The sequence below is a fragment of the Mesoplodon densirostris genome, chromosome 7, assembly GCF_025265405.1.
Source record: "Mesoplodon densirostris isolate mMesDen1 chromosome 7, mMesDen1 primary haplotype, whole genome shotgun sequence".
Classification (NCBI taxonomy): Eukaryota; Metazoa; Chordata; class Mammalia; order Artiodactyla; family Ziphiidae; genus Mesoplodon; species Mesoplodon densirostris.
This window is the reverse complement of record NC_082667.1, coordinates 39,792,513-39,804,124: the sequence shown is the minus strand read 5'-3', so window position 1 is coordinate 39,804,124 and position 11,612 is coordinate 39,792,513. Positions and strand designations below refer to the sequence as shown.

At 39.2% G+C, this 11,612-nt stretch overlaps 1 protein-coding gene across 3 annotated transcripts; it reads right to left on the bottom strand.

The window, feature by feature from the left end:
* Positions 1 to 385: 385 nt before the first annotated feature.
* Positions 386 to 11,398, bottom strand: CWC15 (CWC15 spliceosome associated protein homolog). 3 transcript variants are annotated; one of them, XM_060104330.1, is made up of 7 exons: positions 11,284 to 11,398; positions 9,978 to 10,116; positions 9,276 to 9,388; positions 8,609 to 8,697; positions 7,084 to 7,197; positions 3,544 to 3,662; positions 386 to 791 (listed from the first exon to the last, which is right to left on the bottom strand). In XM_060104330.1, exons 2-7 carry the CDS (start codon positions 10,106 to 10,108, stop codon positions 662 to 664), a joined length of 696 nt encoding a protein of 231 aa, XP_059960313.1. In that variant the 5' UTR covers positions 10,109 to 10,116; positions 11,284 to 11,398; the 3' UTR covers positions 386 to 661. The 3 variants fall into 3 exon arrangements, with proteins under 3 accessions (XP_059960313.1, XP_059960314.1, XP_059960315.1); XM_060104331.1 differs by having other exon boundaries at positions 9,978 to 10,111; XM_060104332.1 differs by lacking the exon at positions 11,284 to 11,398 and adding an exon at positions 11,014 to 11,142.
* Positions 11,399 to 11,612: the final 214 nt, after the last annotated feature.

Sequence of the window (11,612 nt, the reverse complement as noted above, 5' to 3'; positions counted from 1 at the left end):
TTCAAGAGAAACATGGCAGTTGAGTAACTAAAACACAGGTGAACATCACATGCTTCCTAGGCATGCTTAAGGAGCTCTTATTTTGGGCTGAGAGAAAAGAAAGGGGCACCTGCAGAAGTGAGAGGTACCCCATGCTCCCCGACACACACTCAGGGCGCTTCCTGTTTGATGACACTTCCATACCAACATGGTGGTCCAAAATGGAATCTCTTTAATTTTTCATCACACTTCTAAAAGATACAGAGGAGATATGAATTAACTGACTTTAAGTCAATGTTAGAGATATGAGGAGAAAAAGTTAACACAAAGAAATACAACACACGAAAGAAAATATGCAGTGTTTTATAAGCTGCACACATTTCAACAAAAAAGGTGGGGACACAGATTTGACACAGATTATTAAAAATATTTATTACAAGCAGATTCCTTTTCCCATATTCAAAAGAAAAACATATGACTGGAAATACTGAGATGGCAATTGGTTAAACCAATTCCCAGTCCTTATCAAGTTAGGAATCAATAAAGGAAAAGATATTTTGGAACTTAAAATTAGGGAAGCGTATACACAATTTAGATGGGAGGGGAAGAGAAAAACAAAAAAACCAAAATAAAGTCATATCGTTTACATTTTATAGCCTTTAATTAAGCACATAAAACTGTACTATTTAATATATTTCTCCATGAACTTTTTGTGAAATTCAGATCGCAGCGTATCATTTACAAATCTTTTGTCTTTCTTCTGATCATCTACACCTTTTGCACAGTTCTTGAAAACAACATCATCATCCCACCTGAAAGAAAAAAGAAAACAGAACAATCTTACAATGCTTGTATCAACAGACAAGAACACCGTGTGAACGAACTGTAAAGCTTATTCATCACACAAAAAGATGCTCAACCTGTACATCATTCAATGTAGCAATTACACCCAAAAGAATAAAGTAATTCTTAATAGGCTGTTAGCTTGCTTTTTTATAATAGGAAGGGTAATCCTTATTTAGAACATACACAATATTCTTATTATTTCTCCAGTATAAGAAACTTTGAGTTAAAAAGCAGAAATTACATAAATATTTAATGTTTTCAGATCTAAAACAAAGAGGCAGTACCTGGTTCTACCCTGATTAGTATGGACAGCTCTAGATGATAGCTGGACGATTTACTATAGTTACATTATGTGGTTTTAAGGACTTTATATACATACTCTTTTATCAGTTAACATGTAGTAAGCATTCACTGTAGTATTTACAATTTAGGGCAAAAGAAGAAACTATTGGGGTAAAACAATTAAGGTTCATATATTAGCTCACATCTACATTAACCACAAAGAAAGAGCAGCTGAAGAGCTTAGGGCAGGAATCTCTAGTTCGTTTCTCCTGGTTGGATTTCATAATGTGTAAGCTTAAAAAAGAAAAAAAAACACCCATGGATGGGCTACAAAATACATGTTTTATAGAAAATAAAGATTATGATTTCAAAATATCACCTAGCATGTAAAACACAAACCCATATACGTAATACATAAACTTTCACAAACATATATAAAATGAAAGCCTATATAATGTGTTTGCTGTGGACGTATGCCCGCCAGAAGAAACTGCACGTCGAAAATAAGCAAAGAACGTGGGCATCTTTGAAAACAGTGTTTTAAGTCATCACTGGTGCAGTGCAGAGAAATGTGAAAAGCTGAGCAGAGCTAGGTGAAATGTGATCTGCACATTAAGACAACATGTTTCAGTCTCCCAACGATTTTATCTGCATCCAAACAAGGCAGAACTATATAGCTTAATACAAATATAAATCAATGTCGTTTTTTCTCTACCCACTCTCTCCTCAACTCACTCCCCACAGGCTTTGACCCCTCCCTCTCAACACCAGCACTGCTCTCCCAGGGCCCTAACTCCAACCGCCACTTTGCAGTACCCACTTCACTTGGCCTGTCAGCAATATCTGACCTAGATAATCACTCCCCTCCTCTTGAAACTGTCTGTGAGGCTCCAAGACACCTACCAGCCTCTTTCGGTTCATTTCTTCCACACTGGCTGCTCCTTCTCAGCCTAGTTTTTTCATTCATAATTCATATAATCGACATTTACTGAGCACCTAGTATGTACCAGGTACTATTCCAGGTATGGACAGCTAATCATCTACCCGACCTCGAAATATTACCCCAGGCTCACTCCTCTGACCTCCTCTCTGGCTATACTCATTCACTAAGTAACCTCATCTAGTCTTCATGGCTTCAGGAAACTTCTGTAAGTTGACAGCTCCCAAATTCATGATCTCTAGCCTGGGCTAACTCCAGAACTGTGTATCAAGCTACGTACTCAACATTTCCACACAGACATATATATCATCCCAAAGTTACCATGTCTTAAATTGGTCCCTCCACCTCCCCACCTCAGTTCACATTCTTTCCCATCTCTATCCTTTCAATAGCTCGGGTCAAATACCTTGGAGTCTAGTCTCTAATAAAATGTCACCTTTCTTGCAAATCCTGCCTTGCCTATGCAATTGCCATTGTAAAGACTTGTTTTTGTTTTTTACTATGAATGAGTCAGGAAGCCACTGGATGGTTTAGAACAGGATTGAGATCTTTTATTTTAAAAGGACCATGATACTGCTATGTTAAGGAAAACACCTGGGGGTACGGATGGAGAGGGTGGTGAGCATGCAAGCAGACCAGTTAGGGCGACTGCATCACTCCGGATGGAGATGGCAGCAGTGGAGGTGGTGAGAAATAATAGATATGGTTTAAATGTTAAGCCTACAGCAGGGTTTCTCGATCACACACACACACACACACACAGACTGCTGTCCTCAGGAAGGCCGCTTGCAAGGTTGGTCCCTGGCTGGCATTTGGAAACTTGGATTGCAGCAATCTTCTCACTGTCACTGTGTCTAGACTGTCTGTACAAATTATGTGGTTTCTTTCCGGGAGTCTCAATTTTGGTATGTACTAGGCAGAGGTTGCCTATATAAGCAGCCAATAAAAACCCTGGGAGTCTCTAATGGGTCTTCCTGGGCAGCAACACTGCACAAATGTTGCTGCATTTTCATTACTAGGGAAAAGAATGTGCTCTGTGTGACCCCTCATAGGAGGGACACAGCATAAGGAAGCACACACACTTCCTTCAGTGCCTTTTCCCTTTATGATCTGGTTGTGTATCTTCACTAAGTTAGTCATGAGAACAGCTACACGCTGAGCCCCCTGAGACCTTCTAGTCTCTGAATGTGAAGGATGGTTTTGGGGACCCTTGACACATATAACTACAATGTAAGCTTTGTAGGGTCAAGGGCTCAGTGCACTGCTCTGTCTCTAGTACTTAGAACAATCTCTGTTACACAGCTGGTTACTGAAAATAAGTTTATTTTCTTTCATTCTCCTTCCATTATTCCAAAATGTGATGGAGAAAAATATCAGTGGAAAGTGGGTATTAGAAGCTTTACATAATATAGTTTGCTATAAAACTCATAACGTGTGTGTGTGTGTGTGTGTGTGTGCGTGCGCACATATCTCTCCAACCCATTATTGTACAGTACCTTCTTTTAACTTTGAAGTTGGCCTGAGGCTGGGATGGGCCAGTGAGATTAAGGAGAGGGTTTCCACTCAGAATGTTTTCCATACGAATCCTTTCTTCTTCAGCCTTTTGCTCTTGTTCCTGCCAACAAGAGGGGAAGATTCATATTTACTTATATTACTTCTGGCGTCAATCCTATAATATAACTCATATTTTAAAAGACTGTTAGGATTTTAAGAGGGAGATGGGATAAGCATCAAGGTAGTATTGCTTTTTCTTTGTTTTTAAGACATACCAGAAAAGTCTCATTTATCAAAATAAAATAATTGGGCATTTTCATTATAACTATTTCATGCTTGCCATCATACATTCATTAGTCTCTGACTTTGACATTCTTGAGTTGCATATTTAAATCTATTTTCTTTCTTGAAGTACATACAAAATTACATAACTGTTTAAGAGAGTACATCTATAAACATTCTAATAATTTAAGAACATATTAAACATCAAAAAGACACATTTAGCAAAGCAATTATCTCAATTTTTAAGGAAGGGTTATATATAACTGTGATTAAAAATAATTTTATTTTGAATTACTAACAATGTAAACTTGCATCTCTAGGACTGGTGACAAGTTATTATTAACCAAGAATTATGTCCTAAAATAAGATAAACCATCATGTAAAAAATTATATTCAGTAAACATGCATTTCTACTAATTTACCTGAGGTTTACCCATTTTATTCTTATGATTTATTGTTAATGACTTTCTACTTTTATCTCTCTCATCTGTTCTCAGTTACATGCTTGTCTTTCTTCACTTTTATTTTAGCATTAACCTCTTTAAACTCAAATCACCCTCAGTCTCCTTCTTAGAATTACAAATATAAAATGTCTAAAATCCTTAGCCATAACTTCTAGATCTACCTGATTCCATGCTATCTTAAACCAAAGATAGATCCCACTTTGCTGTGTTTTGGGGATGACAAAATTGATGACTTAATATACCAAGGGAAAAAGGACTTTCTGGAAGTCTATTTATAATGAATCTGTGTTAGACCACTTGGAAAAATAACCTGATTTTCTATGCAGGTTAAAGATACTTCATTTTAATAATCAAGTGTGAACAACTGATTTCATTTTTATGAGGCCAAATAATTGGGAGGTGAGAAGATGCAATTTTCAGGGAAATTAACAGGAAAATTCCTTTAAGTCATTTTCAGACTATAAGCAAGCAGAAGTCAGGAGCATCCATCATAGATTAAGAACAGATCGCTTTCTAAAAATTATATACTTATTTTTAAACAAATTATATTGATGCTAAAAGTAAAAAGACATATCTCTGAGATGCTAGACAAACAGGAGCTCAAGCATACAATGTATCCAAATTTATAAGAAAACAACATATGTGATGTAATAAGGTCCTGATCATTTTATGTTTGGAATATTATTTCCTTTAGAGATACTGGTTGATTGCCATACATAGCACTAGGGAAAAAAGGTGCCAACTCTTTCCATACTCAAGTACCAGGTACACTGTTTCATGACTACAGGTATAAAGGATGGACAGCCTATGGTTTGGTCAAATCTGAACCATCTTGTTTTGTAAACAAAATTTTACTGGAACACAGTCACATCCATTTATTTATGCACTGCCTATGGCTGCTTGTATTACAATTAGCTGAGCTGAATACCTGTGATGGAGGCTGTATGGCCTGCAAGCCTAAAATATTAGCTATCTGGCTCTTTACAGAAAGTTTCCCAGCCCTTGACACAGGCTGACTGGTTTGAAAACATTTTGGAACACCTCAAAAACCAGCCACTAGAAAGCCAGACAGGGAAATGGGGGACAAATGGAATAAAACTGTCATTCAACTCCAAAAAAACCACCAACACATTTTGTACAAAGAAATCAGATGAACCTTGCAAAACTGCCAAGATCTTCTGTCTAAAATGTTTATGCTCCTTAAAGGTCAACCAAATGCATTTAAATGTCTCTTTGCGTATCCACAGCTATTAGGGAGGCCACAAGAATTTGGAACAGAACTGCCCTCTTGTGGTGTGCCAGTGTAGGAATGGTCTTATAATTCTACAGGAATTATGCTATCTTATGCCAAATTTTGACAAGAATTGTATTTTTAAATATTTTTCTTCTTCAAATCTGAATTCTAGCAGTCTTCAAAGCCTATCCCCAAATCTTCCTCTTTTCTGAATTCTTCCCTGACCCTTCTGATCCATTTGAACTCTACCTCCCTAGGTTCTAAGCATTAACCTACATCAGTCTTTTCCCCAAGTCTCTTTCCTTTTTTTAAATAGAGCAATTCTTGGTTCAAATGAAATCTTACACAGAAGCCCATTAAAAAAGCTGCTCTTTTCTGGTTGAAAGTGGAGGCAGGGACTTCCCTGGCGGTCCAGTGATTACGAACCTGCACTGCCACTACAGGCGACATGGGTTCGATCCCTGGTTGGGGAACTAAGATCCCGCATGCTGTGCGGTGTGGCCAGGGGAGAAAAAAAAAAAGTGGAGGCAGATATATCTACTTGAGTGTCTCACAATATATCACGTTCAGTATGTGCCAAAAAGAACTCATTATTTTTCTCTCCACTGAAACATGCCCATCCTTCGGCATTCCCTGATTAGTGTATAGCACCAACATCGACCCAGAAACTGCCACAGCTAATCAGTCACTTTCTCTGGTCAATCTTATCTCCTTGATAGCTCTATCAGCATCTGTTTACTTCTCTCAAATCCAACTCCTGTCATGCAAGGTTCTCATAACTGCATGTGAGGATTATTGGAACAGCCCCCTACTCAGTTCTTTCCTCTACCCTCCACTTCAGCCAGAGTAATCTTTCTAAAATGCATACCCAACCTTACCATCTCTAGCTGAAATCGACTAGTTCCACAGGTCCTTTGGAAGAGAGTTCAAACTCCTTTAGCACTGGTCTACAAATCTCTAATGCTCTGACTTGCTCTTGCCTCCCAAGTTTTGTCTCTTACTGTTACTACTATGGGTAATTCACTCAAAGTTTAAAGGTACGTACTATGGATCCTATTTAATTCGTCTAACTGTCTTTGAGTTAGACATTCTTTCCTTCCATTGTGTAAATGTAGAGACTGTGGGGACTCAGAGAAGCTAGGTTATATAAAATTTATTGACAGATGGCCTCAGCAAGTGCCTGGAAAGAAGGCTGGGTCAGAAGACAAGGAGAGAGATAAAGACGGCCTCACTATACCTGTGGGTTCTTTGTAGGCTATGACTACATCTTAATCATCTTTGATTCTTCTGACACTTAACAGACACTGACTATATGTCTATTGAACAAATAACTGAATGAAGAGCATTTTGATGAGTATGTCTGAACTATTTGGAAAGAATTTCTAACATAACCAGGAGACTTAGGATGTCATAGGAATCACCAGATTTATAGGCCTACAGGTCCTATAATATCGAGACATGGTAAGGATGATTTCTAATATAAGATGATATTACTTGATTTAAAAAACACTTCTACTTTAGTATATGTGAGAAGATGTAAATATTTAATATGCTGGTTTTACCTTCCTGGCCTGCTCTTCAGCTCTTTCTTTTTTAATTTTTTCCAGCTCCGCAAGAAGAGCTGCAGTATCATCATCATCACTCTCCTCTTCAAAATCTTCATCTTCATCTTCCTCCTAAAAAAGAATGGTGATGGCCCAGGAGATGGGAGACAAAATAGATTATTCATTTTTTTCCATAAAAGTGGCACTCATCAAATCTTTGGAGCAGGATTAATTTTCTTAGAGGGAAAGATAAATGTACCTAAATACGGTTAAAACTAGCAACAACCAAAAAATAAAATAAAACCCCACAAAAAAGCTTACAATTACTTACTAAAATGTCAACCTCTGATGTATTTTAGACATTATAACAGCAAAGAGTATAATGAAGGACCTTTCAAATTTACATAGTCAAATGGGAATTTACATATGAAAATATTTCTAAAACCAGAAAAGGAACACTTTATACTAAGTCTTACAAAGTAACAAAGTATAATACACACTACATACTTTGACCCTGGGAGTCAAAATAATTTTATATGGCTCAAAACAACTAGGAATTAAAGATAGTCAAAGGTACAGAAAAGGGTGCTAAATTCTCAGAAAAAATAGTTTCAAATGAATAATCATTATATCTCACTTAAAATTGAGTTCCTTATATTGAATTACTGAGTTAATTTTTAATTTAGTCTGTCAACTCTAGAATTACTAATATATATGCTTATTAGATGCTACCCTTGAAAAGTCCTCAGATTTTTCCTCTGTATGTAGAAAACTGCAAATTAATTACAGACTGTGCAGTCCCACTAAATTTTAACGTTAATTAAAGTGCCAATTCTTAAAAACCTTCCACTTAGATCACATTCCTCCCTAAGCACAGAGGGAGCCATTAAGTGCATTGAACATCTGGAAGGGGCATCATTGGCAGCAAGTACGGAAAGGCCCCTACAGTCACTGCAGGGGATGCTATCAATAAAGAGCCCAGTCCGAAGAGTGCCCTCTGAAGGGGAATAACTAGTCCAATTTCCATGGTTTAATACAGGGAATTATTTTTTAGGGAAGCGTATCTTTTAATAGACCTCTTCCTTCTTTGGCTCTCCAGAGATCAAACTTGAAGTTTGATTAACCACAAGATAATGCTTTTTGTTTTAAAATAAACTACAGAGTTTAGCATTGAAGTCAGAGCTATAATTGAATAATAGTAAGTAAAAATAAATACAAATCGCTTCTTAAAGCCAAAAGAATAGATTAAAAGGTATTTCTTTCTTTCTTTCTTTTTTTTTGTGGTACGCGGGCCTCTCACTGTTGCAGCCTCTCCCGTTGCGGAGCACAGGCTCCGGATGCGCAGGCTCAGCGGCCATGGCTCACGGGCCCAGCCGCTCCGCGGCACGTGGGATCTTTCCGGACCAGGGCACGAACCCGTGTCCCCTGCATTGGCAGGCGGACTCTCAACCACTGCGCCACCAGGGAAGCCGGATAAAAAGGTATTTCAGAAAAATGGTAAGTAAATTACTACATGGAGATGAGAGGAGGAAATAAAACATACATCTGTTAGAGGGTCGTCTGCATCGAGGTTGGCAGCGGGAATCTGGTCCAACCGAGGCTTCTTTGACACTGAAGAGGAGGTTGTATGTTCTGGGGGAAAACAAACATTATTTAGCTTACTGAATCAAATCCTGCATTTCTTATAACATTTTAGGGACCTGTGGGCAAGAAGAGCTTAGGTCTTAAGCATGATAGTAGGGATTATAACCACAGTGCCTGGCAAATAAGCCCTTGGCAGATATTTATTGAATGAATTAATAAAAGTACTGATTTTAATATGGGAACTGTAGCCTCTCTCAGGAAATTTAGGAAATAGTTTACATATGGTAGAAATAAAAATGGAAGAATTTCATAGACAGAAACCATGGGGCCTCAAAAAGTCTGGCTGTGTGAACAGTTAAAAACTCCTTCATCTGAACTGAAACAACGGTTGCTAAATATCCCCAGATCACCTAGTTCTTTCTAACACAGAAACATAAAAAAGATGGAATTGGAATCAACTTCATTATCATCTCTAATCCAATCAAATCTTTCAAGAAACTGTTATAGCTCACACCCATATTTAATTGAAAACAAACAAAAACAGTAATCCGTTCCAATTACCACATGAAAGAAAAACTACTGTCAACATAACGTTATGAGAGAAACGTCTGGGGTCGTGTTGGCACCTCGGGTTGGCCGGTCTCTGTTTTTCTCCCTTGCCGCAGCTCTCTCTCTCTCTTCCAACTCTCTCCTGAAGTCACGGTTCCGAACTTCTTCAGGGGCATCCTGAGTGGTCTGTCTAAAGTAGAAACAAAACAGGGCAGAAATACTTCTAAAAAACACATGGCTGTAGTAATGGAAGACAATTCACAAAAAGCAACTTTGTCCTGAGTCCCTGAAGCATAAAGTCCCATTGGGGGAAATGGACAAGATCACCCTAATCTGAAGGTTACTAACAGGAATCCTGTGATGTATCCAATATTTCAAGAAACTGAAACTAAATCACATACTTTCTTATAATAAGGCTGCAGGCTGATCACAATGTCTTTACTTTTTGTTAGTATGTTAATTCAGAGCTCGTTAGAGTAACACTTTTAATCTCATATTGATTAGTACTGACAGAGCCTGGTGCCTCTGAAGTAATGTGTTAGTTATTGTTCCATCTACATATGGAAATTCCTTGTTAATTGGAATTTCTGCTTAAGGAATATCTAGTAGCATTTTACAATCATAGAGCATAATTTTAGTGTCAGAAACACTATTGCATTCTACTCCTATGAAAATAGGTAAGTAATAATAACCCACACATGGTACTATCTCATGACCATGTCATTCAACAGATTTGGTCTTGCTTTGTGAAACAAGAAAAACATAAAAGGCTTCATTACCTATATTTTATCTTTGTATGAGAGGGTAGGTCTCTGCTTGAATATTGCTTTGAGAGTTGGCTCAAATCACCTTCTCCTTTTCCTCTCCCCCCTCTTGCAGGTTCAAAAGTTGGCCTAGCTGCTGTTGTCATCTTCTATGCTTTGAAGAAAAACAGGGTCAAATTATTTCCAATATGATGAACTCTCATTTTATAAAGTATTAATCAATATCCCTCCTTGTGAAACAATTTCCCTAACTTATTCCCCAAAACTTATAAAATAATCTCAAATGCTCTGAACAAAACAAATAATGAGGCTCAGGGTGTACAAGGAACATGGCAGATATTTAGTCTGTCATGAAGATATGAGTTTGTGTTCCTGTTCTTCTGGCTCTGTGACCTCCGGCAAACCACCAAGCTTAAGTTTCTGTCATCTGTGGAATGGGGATATTCCTAATAGAATTATTAAGAAATGATGAGACTTGACATGTCAACACCCTCGTAAAATACAGTACTGCCATGTCCGAGTTTTAAAAAATCTCAGCTCAACCTTACTCCACCCGACTCCTTAAGGTTCCCATTTTATCTAAATCTCACACAGCAGAAAATAGGATAGTAACTACAAAAACAAAAAAGATATATAAAAAAATCACTGACAAAGCTACCGAGTGTCCTGGAAAAAAAGCTAGACTTTGATGACAGTTACAGAGGCAAAGTTCTCCAACAACCTTTTGTTGATCCAATTTTCTCCAGCAGCCAACGTAATACAAATCAGATCTTTTGCAAATTACAATTTAAGAAATGCTCAAAACACAGGAACCCACCCCGAAAGGTTATGCTACTTTTGCTTTTGAGCAACTAAAGGATACTGCATAGCAGATGTGTCTACTAAAACATCCTCAAGCGTCGGAAAAGCAAATGTCGGGGAAACTGGGGGAAATGGTACACTTCTCTCGATTTTCAAAAAAAGGGAGAGGGATGTACCCAGAGAGGGAGAAACAGGGTTGCCGGCCTCTGGGGGCGCCGCCGCCCCCCACATCCCCCCGGGTTATCATTACCAGCGCCTCTGGGGGGTTCACCTTCGGGCTGTCACCGGGAACCCGCTGACTCTTCACCCCTGCCCCACTCGGCGAGGGGTGGGGGCGCCCGGACCCTGCTTAACGCTGTCTGCAGAGTCATCTTCACGCTGCGCTCTCCGCTGCCAGCCCGGGACTGGGACGCTCCTGACAAGCGCTGAGCTCCACCACCCGCCCGCCGCTCCAGAGCCTCCTCTGCCTGTGCTCGCTTCTCCGCCTCCGTCCCCAACCGCCCTTTCCCGCCCCACTCACAGTCTGCTTTCCTGCTGCCGCTCACTTCGGCCGAGCTCCGACGCAGTCGCCTCAAGAGATCATACAGACGCCATTATAACTCTTGGCTCCCAGAAACCTCTGCGCCCAGGGCTAAAGCCCAAGACCCGGAAGCAAACCCCAAGCTCTTTAGCCGCCCTTAAGAGGCGGAGGCGGAGACCAATCAGCGGAAGCCAAGGTGGAAGTCGGCGTGACGACAGCAAGGGGCGGGGCTGAAACTGCCCAGGGGGCGGGCATTTGAAATCAGTGCTTAAGAGTAGACCCCAAGCATCATTTTATACCTTCAAGAACCAATTACTTAATGTCTCTTC

Coding starts and splice junctions, on each gene's coding strand:
- CWC15 (XM_060104330.1), bottom strand. CDS start 10,108: ATGACAACAGCAGCTAGGCCAACTTTTGAACCTGCAAGAGGGGGGAGA. Junction 9,389..9,977: donor CATACAAAGATAAAATATAG/GTAATGAAGCCT, acceptor TTTCTACTTTAG/ACAGACCACTCAGGATGCCC. Junction 7,198..8,608: donor CAGACGACCCTCTAACAGAT/GTATGTTTTATT, acceptor ATTCTTTTTTAG/GAGGAAGATGAAGATGAAGA.